Source organism: Micromesistius poutassou (genome assembly GCF_964030765.1).
Source record: "Micromesistius poutassou genome assembly, chromosome: 1".
Taxonomy (NCBI): Eukaryota; Metazoa; Chordata; class Actinopteri; order Gadiformes; family Gadidae; genus Micromesistius; species Micromesistius poutassou.
This window is the reverse complement of record NC_140271.1, coordinates 3,857,242-3,881,598: the sequence shown is the minus strand read 5'-3', so window position 1 is coordinate 3,881,598 and position 24,357 is coordinate 3,857,242. Positions and strand designations below refer to the sequence as shown.

At 43.2% G+C, this 24,357-nt stretch overlaps 4 protein-coding genes across 7 annotated transcripts; 2 read left to right on the top strand and 2 right to left on the bottom strand.

The window, feature by feature from the left end:
• Nucleotides 1–191: 191 nt before the first annotated feature.
• Nucleotides 192–873, bottom strand: LOC311378139 (hemoglobin subunit alpha-1-like; the record flags this gene model as incomplete). The annotated part of the gene is made up of 3 exons (XM_084488216.1): nucleotides 192–320; nucleotides 430–637; nucleotides 779–873. The coding sequence occupies 3 exons, from the start codon at nucleotides 871–873 to the stop codon at nucleotides 192–194; spliced, it is 432 nt and encodes a 143-aa protein (XP_084344342.1).
• A 2,772-nt stretch (nucleotides 874–3,645) lies between these two features.
• On the bottom strand, nucleotides 3,646–9,743 carry LOC311378086 (hemoglobin subunit beta-1). Of its 3 annotated transcripts, XM_084488213.1 has the most exons (4): nucleotides 9,411–9,567; nucleotides 9,161–9,293; nucleotides 4,133–4,222; nucleotides 3,646–3,876 (listed from the first exon to the last, which is right to left on the bottom strand). In XM_084488213.1, exons 1-4 carry the CDS (start codon nucleotides 9,500–9,502, stop codon nucleotides 3,748–3,750), a joined length of 444 nt encoding a protein of 147 aa, XP_084344339.1. In that variant the 5' UTR covers nucleotides 9,503–9,567; the 3' UTR covers nucleotides 3,646–3,747. The 3 variants fall into 3 exon arrangements, with proteins under 3 accessions (XP_084344339.1, XP_084344337.1, XP_084344338.1); XM_084488211.1 differs by lacking the exons at nucleotides 9,161–9,293; nucleotides 9,411–9,567 and adding an exon at nucleotides 4,512–4,647 and having other exon boundaries at nucleotides 4,133–4,355; XM_084488212.1 differs by lacking the exons at nucleotides 3,646–3,876; nucleotides 4,133–4,222 and adding an exon at nucleotides 8,705–8,950 and having other exon boundaries at nucleotides 9,071–9,293; nucleotides 9,411–9,743.
• On the top strand, nucleotides 6,361–7,208 carry LOC311378123 (hemoglobin subunit alpha-2). The gene is made up of 3 exons (XM_084488215.1): nucleotides 6,361–6,520; nucleotides 6,649–6,856; nucleotides 6,989–7,208. The coding sequence occupies exons 1-3, from the start codon at nucleotides 6,426–6,428 to the stop codon at nucleotides 7,115–7,117; spliced, it is 432 nt and encodes a 143-aa protein (XP_084344341.1). The 5' UTR covers nucleotides 6,361–6,425; the 3' UTR covers nucleotides 7,118–7,208.
• Nucleotides 9,744–11,415: 1,672 nt separating the features above from the next.
• On the top strand, nucleotides 11,416–23,907 carry nprl3 (NPR3-like, GATOR1 complex subunit). 2 transcript variants are annotated; one of them, XM_084488206.1, is made up of 14 exons: nucleotides 11,416–11,664; nucleotides 12,162–12,234; nucleotides 13,822–13,860; nucleotides 14,542–14,674; nucleotides 15,335–15,409; nucleotides 16,208–16,361; nucleotides 16,856–16,937; nucleotides 17,885–18,022; nucleotides 18,538–18,694; nucleotides 19,228–19,334; nucleotides 20,120–20,249; nucleotides 20,558–20,744; nucleotides 21,562–21,754; nucleotides 23,585–23,907. In XM_084488206.1, exons 1-14 carry the CDS (start codon nucleotides 11,502–11,504, stop codon nucleotides 23,757–23,759), a joined length of 1,806 nt encoding a protein of 601 aa, XP_084344332.1. In that variant the 5' UTR covers nucleotides 11,416–11,501; the 3' UTR covers nucleotides 23,760–23,907. The 2 variants fall into 2 exon arrangements, with proteins under 2 accessions (XP_084344332.1, XP_084344333.1); XM_084488207.1 differs by lacking the exon at nucleotides 13,822–13,860.
• Nucleotides 23,908–24,357: the final 450 nt, after the last annotated feature.

The following is a 24,357-nucleotide window of genomic DNA, read 5'->3' as shown; positions in this document are numbered from 1 at the left end:
TTAGTTTATCATAGTAATAAAACAACAAAATAAAAGAATAAATGAAGTATACAGCTATTTACTATCTTGATCTGAACCATCCAAACAAGGGCATAATATTTTTTTTTCTTTATTTCATAGAACATGTGTCGACATTGCAGATATTTCGTTTCAGAAATGTTTCGATGATGACCATATTTCGTATTGGGTTTTTACCGATACTTCTCGCATAATGCCAGACAAATAAGAGCTAGATATTTGTCCACAGACACATGCACCTGAGGAGTGAACTCCTCTGGGTACATCATTGCCAACACGACCACCAGGTTGAGGTTCAAGATCTAGAAATAATAATACAATTGGATTTTAATTTTTCTGTTATTACGATGATATGATGGTGAATGATGAGAGCCTTTTATTGATCGTTATTTTACAACTGAACAACTTTACCTTGAAGTTTGCAGGGTCAATGCGCAGACGGAAAGCATGGAGCTCACTGAGGGTGAGAAGACCTCCGACGAGGTCGTCTATCAGCACGACGGAATCCAGGATCCCCTTCACCACGGTGTAGCCGTGCTTCCTAATGTTGGGAGAGTCGGGCCCGAGGTCGCTCCAGTGGGCGAAGTAAACCTTGGTTTGGGGGTAGACGACGACTGTGCTGAAGGTGGAGATGGAGGGGGGGACAGACAAATGTCAAATAAGTCAGCCATCAAGTGGATACTTTCTGAGCGTAACGCTGTGCGTAATGGCCTATGTGGTTTATTATTATTATTATTTTTTAAAGAAGCAGTTTGTTTACCGTGCCAGCGTCTGGTGTCCGATCTGCACGGCATGGTTGGAAATCTTGGCAAAGAATTTCTTGATGGTGGCCTTGTCGTTGTCTGTGAGACTCATTTTGTAGGCTTTGGTCTTCTGTACTGTACTCCAACGATGGATGTTGTTCTATTTATAGGGCTTTATGCTGGACTCCGCCTACCACTTTGAGGAGTTGCCAAGATTGTATTTCAGATCAAGATCTGAGATTGACTTGTGTGACTTAAAAATGCATGCCAAATAATGTGCATTCCGATTCACGGGCATCATGCCATTGATTGATGCACAGTAGGCTAACGCATTTTCCCGGGGGGAGAATAATGCAATTTTTCACCCAAAATCATTTTTTTTTGTTTATTTTTAGAATGGGCGTTACCAAACAACACTGGCTGTATTCCAAGATTGCTTTCTTATCTCAGGCAGAAGGAGCAGTGTTTTCTCAAGAGGTTTCTATAGTGCCACCACAGCTCCTGACTTCTGACATTGCAGCACGCGTATGCATGACGTGCCCACAAAAATAAGGTGACTTTTTTCATTATTTGTGTCTATTTCACAGTCGACTGTTGATATTTGATAGAGGGTACATGCTCTATGTATGGTAGTCTGGCGTTCGTTTGTTGTAGGCCTATATTAGTAATCTATTGCAGACCAATATTTCGCGCTCAGTCAGCGCTGCAAAAGATGTGTGCTTTACTATGTTACCATTCATAAGATTTAATGTTATTCATCACGCATGTTTGTGAGGATTTCCAGAGGCGTCATTTGGTCCATGGGTGATGATTATATTAGGAGGAAAAGTGTAACGCACACCAAATAGCGAGGTGCTGGCTGCCGATTAAAGTCCAGTATATGAAAGAGAGGTAGCCGCACACTCCAAGTTACAATAATCAAAGTTATTTTAAAATTAATAGATCATGATGATAACGTTTCGGCCCAACACGGCCTTCATCAAATCACATATGTGATGTGATCTGATGAAGGCCGTTAATGTTATTCACATATGTGTCAAATCACATATGTGATGTGATCTGATGAAGGCCGTGTTGGGCCGAATGTGTGATCATCAGATCACATACAGTGGCGGACTTAGCAAATTGAGGGCCTAAGGCGAAGATATGTATGGGGCCCACCTCATCCGATCTTTAAAAGAGAACAGAGAAAGAAAATGTACCGACTGAATGGTGGATAGGCAGGTAAAGCTAATAAAGGTAAAGGTTGTACGTCCCCTGGTTGTTGGTGGGGGGGGACTGCGCTGATAAAGGGTGCTCCGCCTCCGATGCGGAATAATGGTGCATTTTATTTGTCCACCCGACTCGATCTGCGAGTCGGATTTCCGAGTTACGAACCAGAAGTTGCAAATAGAACGCCCCCGAGGTCGTATATACGCGTGTGCGGAGTGCCGGCACTGCCCTGCATACACTTCTTTACTCCAAAATGAAGATGGAAAGAAGAGAACACACAAAGTGTAGCACTACACAAACTAATAGTCACAATGGAACCCAGCAGAGAATAAGGTTTCAGATGTTTATTCTTTTTTTTTAAGATCAAATCAATATCAGTATAACAGCAAGACAAGTAGTTAGGGTAAACCCCCACAAACAGTCATATAGGCCTACTTAGCAAAACATCACAAACAGCCATATACTTAGCAAATATTGTCAAGAGGAATAATTGACTTTGTATGTGTGAGGTTGCAATTGTCATTGCACTTGAGATTGAACATTTCAAACAAACCTATATATATATATATATATATATATATATATATATATATATATATATATATATAAAAGAAAGAGAGAGAGAGAGAAAGAGAGAGGGAAAAGAGAAAAAAGATAGATTGTTCTCCACATCACACGCTTCTGACACAGAGTCCTACTTATTGATGGCTTCACCTAGTGCCACTTCACAGCTAGCTGCTGCTGCTGTAGCGGCATGTTCAACGCTTTGGACGTTGTTGTTCCTGTCTGTATCCCCAACAATAGCCGTAAAAAAAGTGTGTCATCTTTGGCAGCGTTGCCAAATACTTATCTGCGTCTTTTTCGCTTTTTTCTTTTTTTTTGAGCCGCTTGGGTAACTTTATTTCCTAACCCTTTTCCTAACCCTTTATTTTATTTTTTTCGCGTTTTGCTTCGTCTCTGTTTGTGAACTTAATTTTTTTTTTTTTTTAATTTTTGAGGTTGGTTGGGGGCCCCCCTACTGGTTGGGGGCCTAAGGCATTCGCCTACTCCGCCTTAATGGTAGGTCCGCCACTGATCACATATGTGATGTGATCTGATGAAGGCCGTGTTGGGCCGAAACGTTATCACCATGATCAAAAAATTAAAAAATAACTTTGATTATTGTAACTCGGAGTGTGCAGCTACCTCTCTTTCATATTATGATTATATTAGGCCAATACTTTACTAAGCCTGCATGTTTAGACATCACCTTGATGAATGATAAGAATTTTTTTTTTTTAAACTTTTTAGTATAATATATTTTTAATATACATGGGACTTTGGGAGAGGGTGAGAATAACAATATCTATGTTTCTTGTATAAGTAGCAGCCTGGGATGATTGATATATCTATAGTTTTTGTTTTATAGGGCTAGAAATGTAAGGGGGTTCATAAAATGATGCATGAATCCATTCATTCATCTGCAACACTAAATAACTATCGTATTTACGAGTGATATATATGTGCTATTTTCCGTTGCCATAGTTAGGATATCTTATTAGATCTCACAAATCGACATGACATTGTTGAATACGATGCCCTTTTCTCCTTTAAGTCATTTTTGAGGCACTTACTCCAACTCCGACGGGGAGCAAATTGCCAGTTGGAAACGATGAGCCAGTCAGTCAAGAGGGTGGATAAAAACAATAGTTTTATTGACAGATGAAGTCATCCACTTTGGGTTTGTCACTGAAGTTGTATCTTGCTATTGTCTCCCCCTCGCGTGGACACACATCTAGTGGTACTGCCTCCCCAGGGCGGCGACCACCGCGGTCAGGTACTTCTGCCACGCCGCCTGCATCTCCGGGGTCAGTTTCTTCCCCATCCTCCCGGCCACGACAATGGTCAGGCAGTCACACAGCAGCTGAAACACACACGTCATGAGTATGTATCGCTTTAACGTTTTTTCTCGCACTTGCAAGCATGTACATGTGGGTTTGTGTCCGCGGACATGCGCAGACACAACCCCATACACACACAAATACACACACACACACACACACACACACACACACACACACACACACACACACACACACACACACACACACACACACACACTCACACTCACACTCGCACTCGCACACGCACACGCACGCGCACACACACACACGACTTACTCGGAAGTTGTCGGGGTCGACGTGCAGTTTCTCGGAGTGCAGCACGCTGAGGGCAGCGTAGGTCTTCTTGATGTTGTCCATGTTGTCCAGAGCCGTCTTAAGGCCGGTCAGGGCCGTCACGCCGTGCTTGGCCACGCTGGGGTTTCCCAGAATAGCGGTGTCGGTGCTCAGGTCGCCAAAGGCACCGAAGTAGCGCTGCGTCCAGGGATACACAATCAAGCATCTAAAAGGAAAAAACATACCAGATTTAAAAATAATGTGCTGGGTTCGAGCCCCAATGTCTGCAGGCCCATTTGTCCTTGGTCACTTTGAGGCAACTGCATAATTGCGCATGCAATTGATATATAGGCCTATAATTTAATTCTGATTGAAGTCTGACCTCTGCAACGCGAGTGGTCCGATGGTATCAATGTCGATATTGCTCCAGACCTTCTCGATGGCTCTCTTCTCGGCATCTGTCCATTCAACCATTGTGGCGTTGTCTTAAGGGTTCAATGTAGCCTTAAAGTGTGACTAACTCGGAACGAATTGGGATATTTATATTGGCGAATTCTCCTCCCCATTTGGCAATCCTTCAAGTTGACCGAGAGGAATATATTAAATGTTGGCATCTGCCCGGACATCTGTCACCTTATCAAAAGTTACACATGTCCGAAGGTGTTCGCTGCCAAGAAAATGTAGTAACATGGGAATAACGCCACAGCACTGGTCATTTTAATCTTCTTATTCTTCAAACACAGTAGGCTATCCACGGTGTACGCCCACTAAATATGAGGATATCAAATAAATATGAATATAACCATAGCAATAAATACTACTAGGCTACTACTACGACCCACACGGAATCGGTTGAGCCTATTGGTAAGTCAGAGAGAGAACATTATCTCCACCGCTCAATCGGACCCGCCCTTATTAGCGCTTTTCAAAACCTTTTGCTAAGATACGTATAGGCTACTGAAACCTTCCAAACTGCCTATTTTTCCGCCAATGAGGAGGTTTTAATTGAATAATTATTATTAACCTACAATAAAACCTGTATTAAGTCTATATATATATGTATACACAAATATATAACCATATATTTCAGGCCTATACATGATAGGCTATAGCCTATACTATCCTATCATCATATTCAGAATAAAAATAAGTATCAGAATTAGTTTGTTTTGCCACTAGGTAATTGACTTGGAGAGGATGAGAATTAGAAAAAAGCACGAGGATTAGAATAAATAGAAATGATCTAGACTTATTTTGGTGTATGTTAAGACACTTGTATGAACTCCTCCCGAAGCCTAATATATCTACTGTTTTCAGAAGATCCAGCTTCGAATGGTTCTCGCTGCACTGGGGGGCCAGAAGGTCCACTTCCTTTCTGCAGGCGGACTCATCCCCATTGTTGTTTTGAAAACATTCCTATGTTTAAAACATTCCCATATTTTACGAACTAAATTCCCACAAAATCCATTGTTCTTTGTTAAAACATTACCACGTTTTAAACCAAGAACAATCGATTTTCGATGGGAATCTAGTTCGAGATCCAGTCAAACTTAAATTATTCTATGGAATGCTCTGACAGGTTTCTGTCGCACCTGTGACCCTGAAATCCCCCAATCTGAATCTACTGGGCACAAAACAGGTCAGTTACTGCTATTGCTCCGAAAACTGACTTGTTTTTACATAATACGCCCATTCATTTCTACATTGATCTAGCCTACTTTTTAGTGGATACTACACTTTTCAAAAACTCTGGACATCGGGACATCGTCATCAACCTATCCTGTTCCAAAAATATGTATTTTTCCAATGTCACGTTTTCAATATAGGAGCAAATACAACACACGGTGTCGTAGGTTGAACGCTTGAATTGAATGAACTAATGCGTTAGAAAAAAAGCGTTGAGAAACTGTTAGGATCATCAGTCTGGCCACGCCTGTTCATGGAGCAAATTCACGCTCACATTGTCTCAATAAAAACATTGTCTCAATAAAATTGACACATTTAACACGTTAAGGATCATGCAGCCAGACCTATTTATTACTCAGTAGAATTTTACACAGAGAGAGAGCGACGCTGATGATGGAGGTGTGCATTTATCTCGTGAGAGCCTGTGTGGCCTGCTATCATTTGGCGCGCGTCCATTTGGAGCGCGTCCAGAACGGTGCGTCTTCTATCTCGGAGCGAGGGTTGGACCCCGGTTGCGCCCACTCCGTATTCCATATTTAAGAGCCCACTTCGGCGCATTAGCTACAAATTGAACTGTGCCACAGAGTCCAATCTGACCACACTATTCAAGATGAGTCTCACACCCAAGGACAAGGCGACCGTCAAGCTCTTCTGGAGCAAGATGTCCGCCAAAGCCGAGAATATCGGCGCCGATGCTCTTACAAGGTAGACACACTCCAGCCATTATAATTACAGCTAGGGGGGGGGGGGGGAATAAGAAATTAGAAATTAATTTGCTGTGTGTTTGTTTATTAACGTATTTCCTTTTGTCCCCCCTCCCTCCCACCTCCCAGGATGCTCGCTGTGTACCCGCAGACCAAGACTTACTTCGCCCACTGGAAGAGTCTTGCACCTAACTCCCCTGAGGTGAAGAAGCACGGCAAGACCATCATGCAGGGCATCGGAGACGCTGTGGGCAAGATGGACAACCTGGAACAGGGCCTCCTCAGTCTGAGCGAGCTGCACGCCTTCAAGCTGAGAGTTGACCCCACCAACTTCAGGGTCAGTAGTAGAAATGGTCCTCAATTTCAACGCAATGTGATATTATTATTATTATTATTATTATTATTATTATTATTATTATTATTATCCAGGTATTTTGATAATCATAGTTAATGTGTTTTCCTCCTACAGCTTCTCTCCCTCAACATCGTGGTGGTTATGGCTATTATGTTCCCTGATGATTTCACCCCAGTGGCTCATTTGGCCGTGGACAAGTTCCTGTGTGCTCTGGCCCTGGCCCTGTCCGAGAAGTACCGATAAACTCAGATCGGGTGGACAATAGATGGCAGTATCACTTTCCTGTTGATTCGTTGCTCTAAAAGAAATACAAATAAAAGTTTGAATCCCATCATTATTGTCTTCCATTGTGATTATTCCATTCCATTGCGGTGGAATCATGCGGTAACCATGTCCTTTGCAACTTTCACTTAACCTTGATTTCAGAAATAATATAGCCGTCAAATAATATTTTATATATGCCTAATATGCAGGCTAATTATAGGTCTAGACGGATTATAGCATTGTGGGCAAATATTTATAAAATAAATGGATAAGTTATTTTAATTACAAAGTAGGCTATAGGCCTACTTGTTTGCTTACTGCTTAGTTATCTGTTAATGTTATTAGCAAAAATAATTTTATAGTGCAGGCTTTTCATTTTGTTGTTGTTGTCCCGCCTCCGAGGCTCCCGGTTCCCTCGGTCAAATGTCTATTGGAAATAACATGTTTTTTTTGACGTAGGCCTACATAACAAACTCTGTAGGTGGCGGAGAAGTAAAAGCTGCGTCACGTTTTGAACTACACACTTTTCTAGTTTCTAATCTAGTTTCGACTGGCCTTTTGGATTGTCGGTGCCGTTAAAATAGCATTTATAATCGTTTACTACTTTAACGGCACGACAATCCAAAAAGCCAGTCGAAACTAGATGGAAAAAGTGTGTAGTTCAAAACGTGACGCAGCTTTTACTTATCCGCCACCTACAGAGTTTGTTATGTACGTCAAAACCCCATGTTATTTCACATAGACATTTGACCGAGGGAACCGGAGCCTCGGAGGCGGGACTTATTCTTCAGAGGTCTATGACTGGTTTCCTACATGTCAGTCGTCACAGGCATTGTCTCGGTTTGTTTGACTGTACCAGTGTGCTGCTGGGATAACGTGTGTGTGTGTGTGTGTGTGTGTGTGTGTGTGTGTGTGTGTGTGTGTGTGTGTGTGTGTGTGTGTGTGTGTGTGTGTGTGTGTGTGTGTGTGTGTGTGTGTGTGTGTGTGTGTGTGTGTGTGTGTGTGTGTGTGTGTGTGTGTGTGTGTGTGTGTGTGTGTGTGTGTGTGTGTGTGTGTGTGTGTGTGTGTGTGTAAGTGCTTGTCTCTGTGTGTGAATGTTTATTGGTTTATCATATTATCTTTTAACACTTCCTCTTATGCACGACCTAGTGTCACGTGTTGCACGTTAATCATTTGGATTTCAGACGTTCCAAGATGGTGTCCTCCAATCAGAGCACCTGTTGGGAGGTGACTACGAGCGCATCTTTCCTCCCTCATCCCACTCTGTCTCAGCCCAGCCCTGTGAGGATTGCTGCAGTCCTCCATATATTCTATTTAAAAGTGGCACGTTTAATTTTGAATTAGCCTTTTTGCCATCAAACATTGTTGGTTCTCTTCATGTTGCTTTCCAGCGAGCCGAGTTTCTTAAAAAAAAAAACATAAATAATACAACTGAAAATAGGCCTATACTGCAGAAAAGCCCTGCTATACATCAATAACAGTAGGCCTATTCATTTGCTTTGAATATATTAGGATAATTAAGTAGGATAGAGAGTGGAAACCATATTGAATACGGTGATTTTTTTATTAGTTTTGATAGAGGTCCTCTGAAATGAACGACCAGTGCATGTGTTGTTGTATTTGATGTTGTTGTTGTTGTTGTCGTCGTCGTCGTCCACGGTAGGCATACTCCATGCAGCGGTACTAATGGTACTGGCTTCCCAAAGAGAATACAACAACGGACAAGAACTTCTGGAAAGCGGCCTGGATGTCCGGGGTGAATGCACTCTCCCACTGGGTGGCAATGGCGATTGCCAGGCAGTCAGCCAGCAGCTGTGGGGGTACGAAAAAACACCGTCCCATTAAAACGTGTCTAATTTATTTATATTTATCATGGTGTTGATATGCGTGCTGTTATCCATGCTGAATCATTTTAGGCGTGCTTAGGCCTACTCTGAAGTTATCGGGGTCCACGTGAAACTGATCGGAGTGCAGCCGACTGAGCTCGCGATAGTTCTCTTTGATGTGGTCCATGTTCTGCACTGCCCGGTCCAGTCCGTGAAGCACTTTCTTTCCGTGGTTTGCCACCATCTCGTTGCCCATGATAGCCGCGGCGTTGTGGAGGGCCCCAAAGTTTCCAAAGTACCTCCGAGTCCACGGGTACACAACCAGGCACCTGGATAAGGAAGACAAAATGTGAGACGAGGCTTTTATATCCAAAACCTACGATTTGGGGATATAAAAAAAAAGTGTTTTGGAGTTGGAGTTCACTATTTTTGCAAGATGAGACTACCTGGTAAGGGCGGCGGGACCAACCACGTCATAGTCGATCTTAGAGAAGATGTCCTTGATTGTTTCGCGCTCCAAGTCTGTCCACTCGACCATTTTTGCCGGCTGTCGATTGTTTCCTAGAGGTGTAGGCTACTGTTTCGGGTCGATGGATTATGTTTTTCTATTTCTCTCCTCCCAGAAGTAAGCGAGTGTGGATGGTGTGAGTCACGGTTGGCTGGCAGAGCTCCCTTCTTGAGATGTTGTAGAGACGATAAACCAAAGCAGATTTAGAACTATTTGCCTTTTTAAATTGCGCAGTAATTGATAGCCTATTTGTTGTCGGTTTATTTGGTGAATATAGTATCCAACCTGCTTAATAATCGAGATGACTATATTTATTATTGATATTGCAGCCGTAAATTTGTTTACCATATGGAGTAGGTCTAATCTAGATTCCTAACTCGTCTTCTACTTGCATGAAATATTACGATGTGTGATTAAACTAGTTGCTTCAAGATTATGCGGAATTTGTATTTTTCAATTGTGCCTTTTCTGCTTCACTTTACAGTGGAAATGTCTTCTATGGGTAGGCTGCCTTATTGATGCAAAGGAAAACACAATTCAGACACCAAGTGACAATTCATATTACTATGGAATAAAGGGCAGTAATCCCGTATTTGCTTTCAAATATTTATTCCCCCCTGGATCAACTTTTCTCAAAAATCATATATTATCCATATCAACGATATCCCTGTTAAATCAACATATAAACGTGTTTTACTCTTGTGTCCTCTATTGTTGGGGGAAGTTACCTCTTTACATGTGAATGTGACACATATTCACGTCTAATACATTTTTTTAAAGTTTTAAATAATGATTTAAATAATTATTTTAAAGGAGTTGCAAACTTTTAGGATTTATTTTTTTATCTCCCACATGCACAATACAACAGTGACACCCTATCACCCTCTTCTTCATTGCAGGTGCACAAATCCCATTATACCAATCAACATTTTATAAAAAATAAAAAAATAAAGTTATGGACAAAATTTACACATCCGAAAACCATTATGTGAAATCTATTTTTAAGTGAGAATTCTGAGAATAAAGTCAGGATTCTGAGATTACAGAATTTTGATATGAGAGTCAGAATTCTGAGTTTAATCTCACAGGATAATCCTACCGGCTAAAGAAGGGAAGTTCCTCAGAGACTATCTGCAAGGAACCAAGGTCAGAGAGAGTCATGACATACAGGAGGGGAACCACGCGCTTACCGAAGAAGTCGGATGTTTTTGCGTGTTCGAGGGGGTCCCGTTTTTTTTAGTTCTAAAAAACTGGTTGATCATCTCTGAACAGCACCCCCCCCCCCCCCCCACACACACACCAAAAAAATGCATTTGAGACTCGAAGCAGCAGAATAAAGCGGTTGTATTGACACGTGTTTGTGCCAGAAAAATATTTGAAATTTTTGAAGGTAAAGGTGTGCAACTATTATTACATGAATTCACTTACTAATTCATCCACTTACTCCTCCAAATGGCCTGATTCATCAAAAGCATTTCTAGAGGCATTGGATTTTGATACTGAAATTAAATTGATTCGTATATGCGGAATTACTGACTGAAGTCACAGTTGCCCTGCGAACCCATTTCAATGTAACACACAACAACTACAACACTTTCACCACTGTCTTTACCAACGCAAGCGTCTATGGTTTTAATACTTTTCCCTTTTCCCCGATTAGATACATTGGTTTAACAACATTCAACACCAATATTTAATATACCACAAAATTATTAAAGTGTCAGCCTCAATTTCCAGTCGCTCCTTTGACTGACAAAAACCATAACAATTCGGGCCGGGGAATCAGGAGGCGCTTGAGCTGTGATTGGGCGGAATGGTCATGACCCGTGTCAAAGGGCGTGACGGGCAGCTCCATGGACCAATGGCCGGCGCAAACATGAGTCCAGACGCAAATGACAGTGAGGCAAACGGAAGTGAGAGAGCTTAACTTTTGCAACAGCAGCAAAGCACTGGGTCAGACCAAAAGAGAACATGGTGGGATATATGGCTCCGGCTATATTAGTGTCGTGGTAGCCTCTGGGATGCAGACATGTATAACAACACCGAGCTACCCGAGGAGCAGAAGTCCATGTACCGAAGCGGCGACCCGAGCAGCCCCATCAGCGTCATACTAGTCAGCTCGGGCAGTCGGGGCAACAAGCTGCTCTTCCGCTACCCCTTCCAGCGGCTCGCTGAGTGTCTTTCGTCCCCAGGTTAGAGAGTCATCATCATATTAGATTAGATTAGATATACTTTATTGCCATGTCCTGCATGAAAAACGTCACATATACCCCTCCCTCTAGCCCCCCCCCCCCCCACATATAGCATATACATCAGATACAAGGCAACAAGCACCAGTTCCTGCCCATTTATAGCGCTCTTTTCTACACCTCCCTTTCATCTAGCTTCATCATCATCATCATAATCATCATCATCGCATTACCGACTGGTTTAAACACCTGACTATAGTTTGATTACTGCTGTCCACAAACCTGTCCAAAACCTTGATTCAACCCCGGCTCACCTTAATCGGACGCATGTATAGTTGAGCATATCAACTGCTAGTCTGAGTGGCAGAAACCTACACTTCCAATTACGACCCTCGCTAAAAGTGCACTCGTTTCTTGTTTTGTACGTCGTTGTGCTATCTGGTAAGGCCAATGGGTATATATTCGACCTCATAAGTAAGATAATAATTGTTTCTCTCTAGCTAAACAACGAAGCCCATATGCATTGGTGAACCCAACTGGGGACGTGCTTGAAGATCAGGATGGAGATTCAAGGTATGGTTTGTTTGTTGCCTAGCATTGGAATTGAACAAGGTTCTGCATTAAACATATTTCCTAATCGAGTTGTTAAGTATGTGTCAGTTGCTTTCTGCCGTGGCGTCCTTCCATCTACCAATGAGAGCTGCTGTGTGAAAATAGCTATTGGGCCTTGTTTGTCACCTTTTTATGTATTCTTATTTTCTCATTGGCTTGTAACAGTTCTGTCTTTTCGGCAATATACCGAAAGGTATAAACATTTACCTTAACCTAAGATTATTAGGAACTATATACAGGTAAAAGGACACGAAAAGGATTGGTGGAAAACAAATCTCTGCTGCTTTGTTATACCAAATACCCCACTATATCAGTCGCAGTGGAAAAATACTGATGATAATAATAATAATTGGCCTATTATCTAAGGACAACCATACATTTCTTTACAGTATAATTGTTTAAAGTTAATATTTGTGCAAATTGAATGTCAGCCATTTTCTCTCTTTGCATATTTTATGTTATTCAATTGCATCTGGCTACTCAATGGTATTTGAGTTATCATTATTTTTTGATGCACGGAAATAGTAACTCAGGTACATTACTCTGTAGTATAGTATAATAACATGTCGCAGAGCATTTACTGAAAAATTAAAGCCGCTATCAGAGTAAGTTCAGAGGGAAGTGTGGAATACCGGAGTTTACAGCCTGGCAAAGTTTTTACAGAAACTTAATTTCCTGCTGAATTTAGTGACATTGTTTGGTTTCAGCACACCAGACATGCCCTGATCCTTGTGATACATTCTGTATCATATTCAGAAGACTGAAGGTTCTGAATTAAAAAAAACCCTGGTGCATGTGACTAGGGCCCATAGTAGTTGTGCTTTGCATTTACATGGCTACATAAGTGTGATATATTGAGCATCAGCCACTTTCCTTTCAGATAAGCAGGCCTTGAACGCCCCCCCCCCCACATGGAGACGTAGTAAACCTCTCCACCCAAAATGACACAACATTGCTTGTGAAGGCTCTCTTGTTTCATGGAAAATTAGGGATAAGCGATATGAAAACATTTAGAATTGCAATAATTTTAGGGAATTTTACACGATATTCATGAATATGTGATGTGCTTATGCATTGAAAATACCATTCTGGACAGTCTGAGTGGCATCACATGTAAATGTAAATTAGTATTGGATTAAAACAATTATTCTTTTATCACTGATATTTCAAACCTAATCGTCATCATTTAAGGGTGTATCTTGTCATCGTAAGGAGTTTATACTAGATATCATGATATGTGTCGATATCTTTTCCTCAATTCACACAATATCCTTGAAATTCAAATGGTCCATTGAAGTATCACAGAAGTTATACATAGACTATCCACTTTAATGGTGGTCAACATTTATTCCTGCTCAGAGAAAATAGGTTCAGGTAGATAAAAATACGGTCAATAATGGGAATTTTCCCAGTCTGCTTGGTATGGCGAAATATGCTTACTTTGTCATAGTAAGCATATTTTTTCGTGACTTCAGTCCATGTTTGTGTTGCATTGTCCCTTTTCTGTTTGCCCCTCTTCTTTGCTTATGGCCCCATTCCCCGTTTCAGGGAGCAAACTCCACTAACTGATGAACAGTTGGTGTCAGGGTAAGACCACATAGTTCTAAAGCTGCTTCACTCTATAGATCACCCCTGTCTTCCTCCACGTTTTTTTTTAGTTTTTAACCCAGGCTTCACTGCTGTCTAATGTGGAAACCCAATCTCAGAGAATCTTAGTGTAGCCTCCATTCAATGAATCCCTAATTTGGGTAAAATCTGTATTCCGAGTTGTGTCCTGTGTTTTCTGTAAAATAATTGTTTGACTTAATTCAATGTTAATTCATTTTCATTTCACCATACCAGTGTAATTACACATGTGGCTCTCGAAGTGCATAAACAATAACAATTATTATAAGTAAACCTGATAAAATAAACACTAGCTTACTGGGGTATGTCCAGAGTATATACCTACTCTTAAATGTTACTACGATCATTTACTATTGTATTCTGTTAATCTGGTTTACGGCATGAGCTACAACAAGCATGACTCTGGCACATTTCTTCAAGAGGCTTTTCCCTTTCTACATTGGAGGTCTCCTCACCAGTCGCCATTCAGGCATATTGTTAACACTTAACTGGGATTCATGCGTCAGGACAGAGCCATCTGAACACACACACACACACACACACACACACACACACACACACACACACACACACACACACACACACACACAGCTTTCACGTTGTCTTAGCGTGTAACAATTTTTTTTTTATTGTCGCCCCAAGGTTCTCCGACATTATCCTTGCCACAATCCTGGCCACTAAGTCGGACATTTGTGGGAAGAAGTTTGAGCTGAAAATAGACAATGTGCGTTTCGTGGGGCACCCTACTCTGCTTCAGCACCCACACATCATTCAGGTAATGACTGTACCACATGGCTGCTATGGTGGTGCCTGATGTTACATTTAACACCCTTTTTTTCCCTATGAACAGACAGCTTTACCCCCAGTTATAGTGGCTGATTAACCTTGTTGCTGGGCAGTCAGTTGGAGGAAATTTAGAGGAAGAATAACAATAATCGATCTTATTGTCAGCGCACCGGAGGCATTTGACCTCCTTCACTAGGAGCAGGGGCCAGGCCTGTTTACGGGGGCCCGGGGACCCACTCCCCAATTCCCCCCCCCCCCTCCCCCTAGATTTGAGCCCTAACCCTATATTCTGCGTGTTCCCGTGAAGGGGTAGGGTGTCCCAATACTTAAGGGGGAGTGCTGTTTTTCCCATAAATCAACCTGAACGCTTGAACACTAGCCAGCTCGGTAGCTGACTTGCAGCTAAGGGCACTCAAAGCAAGTGTTCTTGTTAAGGGGAGAGAAATGGGACTGGGCCTTAACCTAACATGTTTGTCTTTATGGTGCGGAAGGAAACCCACATGAGCGCGGGGAGAACATACAACCTGAAAAAGGAATCAAATGTAGAGTCAATGTTGGTGGTTTCTGAAGTTTGATCTTATTGAACGTGACCTTTTCCTCCGTCTACTAGGTTGTCTTATTGAAGGTGACCTTTTCCTCCGTCTACTAGGTTTCCAAATCGGATCCTTCCCCAAAGAGGGAAATGCCGACCATGATCCTGTTTAGTGTGGTGTTTGCCCTGAGGGTACAGAAATACTTTTCATACTTTTTTGGAAATACTATTGTGCCACACAGCCCATTCAGGCGGTCTGCATGTAAATGTATTTTATTTTTGCAAAATTAATCAAGTAATTCAAAGGCTGTGTACTCAAGACATTTTGGTATGTTTTTCAAAGTGTTTTAAAAGGGTGTTAATTAAAACACACTCAGTATACTGAGTGTGTGGGTGGATGGGGAGTTAAGAAAATGGGTGTGGTATTTTAAATGGGTAATCACGATGCCCAACGTTGCCCTCCACACCCCTGAACCAAAGTGCAGAGTCACTATCTGTAACCACCTTACCAGCATAGCCGGTAATAGAAAATAAAGTGCTGAGTCATGCTCTGTAAAACCATGTTGGGCAGCAGCCATTTTTAACCACTGCATTGCTTTCTCAGTATGTGTCCTCAGCATGACCCTGCCACTGTGTAATTCTTTCTTTTTGTATTTTATTTAGCATAGTTCTCTTTTGTTAATTTCAAGCTGAAACAGGGGGTTCACTTCAACTTCCAAGTGGAGGTTAACTAAGATCAAACAAAACATATTCTTACCTTTAAAAAAAAAAGAAAACCAAAAACGTCAATAATGTCAATGCCGTGCCTTCTGAAGTCTACATCTTTTAAATGCTGCTTCATTTACCAACTGTCCCAGCCCCCATCAATCCCCATTATTTCATCCATGAATTAATGAATTGAGTCATTCATCCCAGAGTCGGTGAGTGACTGTGCGGTGTTCCGGTCTCTGTGTCCGCGCCCCCCCCCCCCCCCCCCCCCCCCCCCCGCAGGCCAACGCGGACCCCTCGGTCATCAGCTCCATGCACAAGCTGTCCCGGCGCATCGCCATCGCCCTGCAGCACGAGGAGCGGCGCTGCCAGTACCTGACCCGCGAGGCCAAGCTGATGCTGGCGGTGCAGGACGAGATCACCAACATCACAGAGAGTGAGACCTCCTTCACCTCTTTTAACCCTTTACGTCACAGGTGTCAAACTCGAGGCCCGCGGGCCGAATCCGGCTCGTTTTAATGTGGCCCGCGAGAGCTCCAAATGAATTTGAAAATCGTAAAAAAAATAAATAATAAAATGGTATAGTTAAATTTATATATTCCTTCAGTTACAACCGGCCCTTTTGAGGGCAACCGTAATGCTCATGTGGCCCAGGGTGAAAATTAGTTTGACACCCCTGGTTTATATGATTGTTTAAAGCTGCACTATGTTGCATTTTTGCAACTATTTGACACGCAACTATTGACACGCTCCCAATCACGAGTCAATCCATCCAGGGAATTTTTGTGTTATCCCGGTCCGCTTGAAGTGTAGCCACAACTCAAGCCACTAGAGACTGCTAATAGGGAAACTGACATAGTGCCTTCATACATTCATTTTGGTGAAAATACAAAATGATGATGTTTCTATTTTGTGTTGTTGTGATACCAGCTGATGAAAGCCCCCAGTCTCCTTTCCGGCAAATTCTTCCTAAATGTAAGCTGGCCCGGGATCTGAAGGAGGCTTATGACAGGTGTGGGACTTTTGTATTTTCCGCACCTCTTTGCATTCGTATAATTATGTTAACCAAAGGTTGTTGTAATGGCAAGTGTGTTTGTATGATTTATTTTGCAGAATTGTTTTTAACCAAATGTTTTGATAATGAAATGGAACATTTCCTATTTATTAGTGTAAACGGCCCCATATGAGTACATCATCTCTGCAGATGTTGTAGCTAGCAGAAACACATTTTTATACGTAAGTACATCTATATGGTGTTTGAGAGGAAGACACCAGATATCCAGGCACCAGATATCCAGGCACCACCCACAAAGTGCATCTAGGGTCACGCCTCAGCTTATTGGTCTTATCAGGGTTCCAGAGGGTCTTCAGCTGACAAGTTGCCAGTCTGAATGATACTGCACATCCAGAGGCGATTCTAGAGTCTGTGGGGGCCCTAAGCAGGGACGTGCGCAGGAGTTTTGAGGGGCAGTTGCCGAATTGTTGCATTTGCCTGCCTTGCCTGTTGGCAAGCTGCGCCTCTGTGCACATCACCACACTGCCCCTGTAGACTGAAGATATTCTGAACCTTCTTGTTTTGGTTCAAATGCACATAATAAAGAAACGCATGTTTTATGGTCGTTAGGAATTCAAGTTCAAGTTCAAGTTTCATTTATTGGTCATTCAGCATGTTAGACACATGGAAAAAGAAATTTGCTCTCAGGACCAGCAATATGGCAGGTTAGCATATGATAAAAAAAATAGGTTATGAATATAGAATAAATATGTTAATAATTAGGAAAGAAAATGTAATCATAGACCTGGGTGTTTAGGTCGTTATCAGAACGTAGTAACATAATTCATGTCTCTGTTCAGAAATCAATATTTAAAAATGCTAACCAAACTTGACATTTTTGTGTTCCCTGTATATATCATGAACAATGCTCCCCTGATTAACCGATCACTTGGTTTTTCTTGTAGTCTTTGCACCACTGGAGTAGTGAGACTACACATCAACAATTGGCTGGAAGTGAGCTTTTGTTTACCTCATAAAATCCACCGGATTGGAGGCAATTACATTCACCCCGAGGCGTTGGAACACAGTCTCAAAGCAATAAGGTTTGTTCTTTGTTTAGAGTTTAGTTTTTTATTGTATTGTGAAGGGTGTGATTTCTGTAACATCAATATTTTGGAAGAAGTTGAGTTTTGGTCTCCATAGACACCTGACACAAAAAGCACTTCTTGTGTGACTCGGAGAATGACCACAGTTTGATGCCAACTGAGGGAAGAGAGATTTAGTGTGTGCAACAGTGCCCCTCATTGGTAAATGTTATTATACAATGAACTATTTAGATTCAAAACTGAACCTTCTTATAAGTAAAGTAATACGGGTAAAATGTAAACACAATCAGTCAGTGTACAATATCAATCATTATACAGCTGGAATTGTTTTGATTAGCAAGCCTTAAGATCCTAACATGAATTTCATGAATTCCCACAATTTATGTTATTGTGTATAAAAAAATACAACTCATTTTTTTTTAGCTGTTGAAACTGACTTTTTATATTGTACAATAACTTTGTGTGTGTGTGTGTGTGTGTGTGTGTGTGTGTGTGTGTGTGTCCGTCCCCAGGCCATACCACGCTCTGTTGCTGCTGGACAGCGAGAAGGCCCTGTTAAACCAGCTACCTCTGGACTGCTCCCCTGCCGTGGTGCGCCTCATTAAGACCTGTTCGCCCGTCAAGAACCTGCAGCAGCTCGCTCAGGACGCCGACCTAGCCTTGCTTCAGGTACCGCACAGCCGCAACTTCTCCGATGTAATGCGCGGTTGTTACGCAGCCCGATGGTACTTTTCATGCTATGAAAGGGGACGCTCTCATGACACCTTCTGGTGAATAAAAGGATTGCAGCTTATATCTAAAAAGAAATGTTGGCTGCCAAGGTTAACAGCTTTTGCGTTCAACAAAAATGTGCGTTTTGGTACTAAATGTTTCATGGATTAAAAAATAAATATATTAAATATGATATAATATTTATATGTTTTATATATATATATATATATATATAATAAGCAGATTTTATATCTATATTTATCCCCTTGTGGCATTCAACGTCTTAAAATCGTATTTGAGTCATTTTAGCAGATATGAAAAGAGCGCATATTGTCTTTGTTGTATCGCCATCTAGTGGACAATATTCATGTAGCTCAAATACAATTTTGTTAGTGTATAACTAGGTATAATGTACAATTATATTTTGCTGTACATATACACATTTAATTAACTTTCACCTTTTCAATTTATTCATACTTTGTATATTTCAGATATTTCAAATTGCTTCACACTTGGTGTACTGGGGCAAAGCAATCATCATCTACCCGTTGTGTGAAAATAACGTCTACATGCTGTCCCCGCATGCTGACATCTGCCTGTAAGTGACCCTACGCGCTCCCACCTCCCCAACAGCCCAGGTGCTTTACTACAGACTAAAGCTAGGGTAGGCAATTTATTTTGTTTTTTTCGTTTTTTCACATCCTGACAGCAATCCATAAATCAAATGCTCTGATTTAAAAAATAACGAATAAAAACTGTGTGTGGGGCCTTCGCAGGGCTGTTAGAAACCCGTCCAATCCTTTCATTTATTTGGCCCCTTGAATGAAATGATTGTACGCCCTACCTGGCTGACTTCCCACTCACCCGGCTACCTGGGTGCACTCCGCCGTGCCCTCACTGCACATGACTTCTGACATGAGTGAGTCTTCCACAAGGCTGGGCAGACCTATTGCCGGAGCTATGAAGCTAGTCGTATGTTTTTGGGGAGCGGCTTTGGAGGGAGAGGTGGGATCTTTTCTCGGTTGAATACATTCCAAATCTAGTGACTCTAAATTCCTACCCTTGCTTTTCATGACCTGCATGCTTCCAGCGGCTTCGCCCCTCCACTGTGCTCCTCGTGTATTTGTCTCTTCCCTCTTGTTTAGTTGTTCAATGGATTTCGGTCAGGGTTTAGTGTTAATGTAAGGCAAGCGTTAACTTTACACTGACCTATGTGGTTAGATGGTGATTTCTATCGCCACTATATATTTAAAATTGAAATTCCATCTCTGCTAAACTTCAAGAGTCATTGCAATGTGAGCGGGCTGAATGTCCTCTTTTCTCGGTGAGTGGTTTGTGAGTGGCAACGTGAAATGGACCATATGTGTTGCACACATTGTGTAGGTACTCCCCACTGGCCCAGCTGTTTGCCGAGCAGTACCCCGGTCACGACCTGCCGTCCGTTCTGGCCAAGTTCTCCCTGCCCTACTCGCTGGCAGAGTTCAGAAACCCCCTGGAGGCCCCTGTGCATGAGGTAGGGGACACACACACGCGCACGCACACACATACACACAGACACACACGCACACACACACACGCACACACACACACGCGCGCACTCAATGGGGCTTCATTGGTGTGTTGTTGTGCTGCCTCTTGCACGTTGCATATGAATTATGAACGGCACCTGCAGATGGTTCATCTCCAGCCTCATCTGCTGAAATCTGCATCATTCATTATTAAAAAAAAAAAAAAAAAAAAAAAAGTTTTCCTGCGACTTTATCACATTTTTTCGGGGACATTTGAGAGGTGTTGTTTCTAAGCGCCCCGCGTCTGCCGCAGGCCCAGCTCATCCAGATGGTCGTGTGGATGCTCCAGCGGCGCCTGCTCATCCAGCTGCACACCTACGTCTGCCTGCTGGTGGCGCCCAGCGAGGACGACCCCGGCAAGGAGCAGGAGCCCCCCCTGGTGGCCAGGGTGGGGGGCCGCAGCCTCAGCACGCCCAGCGCCCTCAGCTTCGGTTCCCCAAGTACGTTGCGCACGTCGAACCCCCCCACCGCCCCCCCCCCCCCCCCCCGAGACTCCGCCCGCTGTTGTCGTTGCCTCGTGAGACCATGTCCAAAATTTGCGTTGGACCGGTAATCATTGAATGTCTGTAATAAGTAAACTCCCGACACGTTCCAGGGAATGTGGTGAGTCTGAAGGCCAGTGCATGCAGAACTGCGTGAATGGGGTGTTTCACTTTGCTGTTTCATATTTGTTTCGACCAATCACGTGGCTGGAGGCGGAGATCTGTCAGTGCGTAATTAGTTAACATAAACTCACCCACCGATAGTAAACTGTCAAAACGTGTCTACGATTTTGGGGTTCCTGTCCCATATTCTATACCGTCTCCCCCCCAGAAGCTCTGCTGTAGATTAGCAAGACTGCAAGCACAGACTCTGTGCTGTCTCTCCCAAGAGGTCCTGCTATGACATCGGACTGCTTGATCCCAGATAATATGGTTGTGACTAGTGATCGACCGATATATCGGCCGATATTTGCGTTTTTTTTACATGTATCTGCATATTTTTATTTTTCCCCCGGCATGATTTACAGACAGACAGTCCAATAAATGTTCCTTTTGTAAATTGAGACTTGTAACATTTGTTATCATCATTGTGTCATTTGTATGATGTAAATTGAGGGAGAAAAAGCAGTATCGGCTCAAGAAAATCAGCAGCCTGTTTCAGTCATCGGCTAAGGCGCTAAAAGATCCATATGGGTCGTTCCCTATTTCTGTGACACCAACTGCTACGTCACCCCGTCCCGCCCTAACCCTGACCCTCTGTGTGCCGTGTGTGCAGCCAGCAGCGATGACATGACCCTGACGAGCCCCAGCATGGAGAACTCGAGCGCCGAGCTGCTGCCCGGCGGAGACTCTCCGATGAACAAGAGGATGACGGAGACGCTGCTGGCCAGCCTGACGGAGCACGAGAGGCAGGTCATCCTCAGCATCCCCGCCGCACAGAACCAGGAGGACCTCCGCCTGTTCGCCAGGTAACCCCCACACCAAGGGGCTCCCCAACAGCCCTCCTCATGCCAAGGACCCCCCCCCCCCCCCCCCAAATCCACAGCTCAGGCGTAAGACTTAGGCTGTGTCCCAATTCAGGGGCTGCATCCTTCGCGGTCTACGAAGGCCACACCTTTGTAGACTGCGTCCTTCGAAGGTGTGGCCCTCGTAGACCGTGAAGGCAGAACGAGCGTTGTTAAATGAGACGGTCTAGCCTACGGAGCATTTCCGGATTGTGTAACAAGCCGTTAACGCCCTTTACCTTGCGTGACCGTCTTTTTAAAATCTTTTATTGTGTGGGAGTGGCAGATTCAGCTCCGGAGTCGGCGGCTGAAGAGGAAGAGAGGACGTTGGCTTAACGTTAATTCGTTTAACGTTATATGGCTAGCGTTAATGTCATTGAACTTTGACAATAAAGTTACATATTTTAAGTGGTCCCAACCTTACTTTTATGTAAAAAAAAGGTTTTACATAGTTTTGTCATTAAATATGTATTCGCTGCAGCTGCCGCTTCCGCTCTCTCCGCGCCATTTCTGAAAAAAATCCAAAGCGCAATGAATCTTACGTTGGGATACGTTGGGTCTTGAAGGATCCACCCGCTGGATCCTTCAAATCCAGGAAAAGAAGGCTGCATATCTCGGCCGCATTTGAAGGAGCCTTCGAAATAGGACAGCCTTGACGCGCCGCTGTGAGGTAAGCGGTCTTCAAATGCGTCCTTCGAAGGATGCAGCCCCTGAATTGAGACACAGCCTTAGACTTCTTTTAACAGTGGGTCCAAAATCAAGAGACTAAAATCAATGTAAATGTTTCTATAAAATGTCTACAGGCCGGTTTATGAAGCTAATTACAAATACCTAACCCTAAAGATAAGTACGATGTAGGAGACATTTATGATGATGATGGTTCACTTGCTGGGTAAATAGCTTAAAATATACATTTAATTCGTGCAAAACCGCAACTAAGTCTATTCCGCTGAAAACTAACATAGGTACATAGGAAAAATCGGCCTAACCACCTGCCATGCCGCACCGCCATGACGACCAGTCCGGTTTCCCATTTCCGGTTAGCAGCGAGAATACGTAGCTGGTAGTACTTTAGTGAGAGGATGAGTTCGGTGTGTAGCCACCATCGACTTGCCACTTTGACCTAATGTAATATATAACTTTTACAACTATTGCCGTAGCCTTCAAGATATGCGCTAGTGGTGCATATGTGGTAGCCGTTATGTAAACAGCACTCGACCGGAAATGGAAAACCGGCGGGCCGCTATGAATCATAGGAAATAGAACGGTCACGGAATAAGGTGCATAGCCAGGTAGTGACAGATCTTATTTATACACTGTGTCATAGATCTTTGGCAATAGTTAATACAGTTCCCCACTGGTAAAACTAGACCCAACATTTCCTTAAATGTTGTATGTTTGGGCTCAGTAGGTCATCGTATCCTAACAATGACACTGTTGGCCTCAAATCAATTCTTCAGCGAGACAAACCTTTTCCTAACCTGAGCTACTGGTGCGGCAGTAGCTCAGGAGAACCGCAAGGTTGCTAGTTCGATCCCCGGCTCCTCCTAGCGTGAATGTCGATGTGTCCCTGAGCAAGACGACTGCTCCCGACGAGCCGGCTGTCGCCTTGCGTGGTTGACGCCGTCGTCGGTGTGTGAACGGGTGCATGAATGTTGTGAATGTCAGGGCAATATTGTAAAGCGCTTTGGATAAAAGTGCTATATATATGCAGTCCGTTTACAATGGACCATTCCATCCCGCCATCCCGCCTGACTCGTGTCCTCCTGTCACGCGCTTCCTCCTGTCACGCAGGCTGCTGCACTACTTTCGAGGTCACCACCATCTGGAGGAGATCATGTACAACGAGAACATGCGCCGCTCGCAGCTCAAGACGCTGTTCGACAAGTTTCGCAGCGTGCTGGTGGTCACCAACCACGAGGACCCCATCGTGTCCATCTTCCAGTCCCCCACGGAGGCCACGGCGTGACCACGGGGGAACCAGCAGGCTCTTCTCACTGGAACGTCTCCATCGACGAGGGACGACTACGCACAACAACGTGTCAAAACTTTTGCCTTCTCGGGGGCGTGACAGATTATCATTGTGTCGACGTGAATAAATTATTTTATACATATTACTAGAACCGTGTTTTGGAACTTGTTCTTCCTTGTTCTTCCTTTTGGAACTTGTTCTTCCTTGTTCTTACTTGTTCTTCCTTTTGGAACTTGTTCTTCCTTGTGTGAAAACGGTTTTGAAGAGACCGGGTGAGGCTAGATCTAAACGCAGATGTCTTTTAGTGTTTAGTTGTAAAAAAAAATAACTCCACAGGGGCCCTCTCTGTGAAGATCATTCCTGGGCCTCTGAAGCTGCCATCCCGGAGCGTTCCCGGGAGGTGGGGGTAAGAAGAGGAAGAGCGAAGCTCCACATCAAACACAACGTTCCAGTGTTTGGGAGCAGTGAGTCCGTTCAAACATCTGTGACATAAATTTGTTAACAAAACAAATGCAAGCGCAAAAACAGATTAGAAAAACAAAATTTAAAAAGGAACGCTTTTCTGAAGGAGGTTTTCTATTAACACAATGACCAC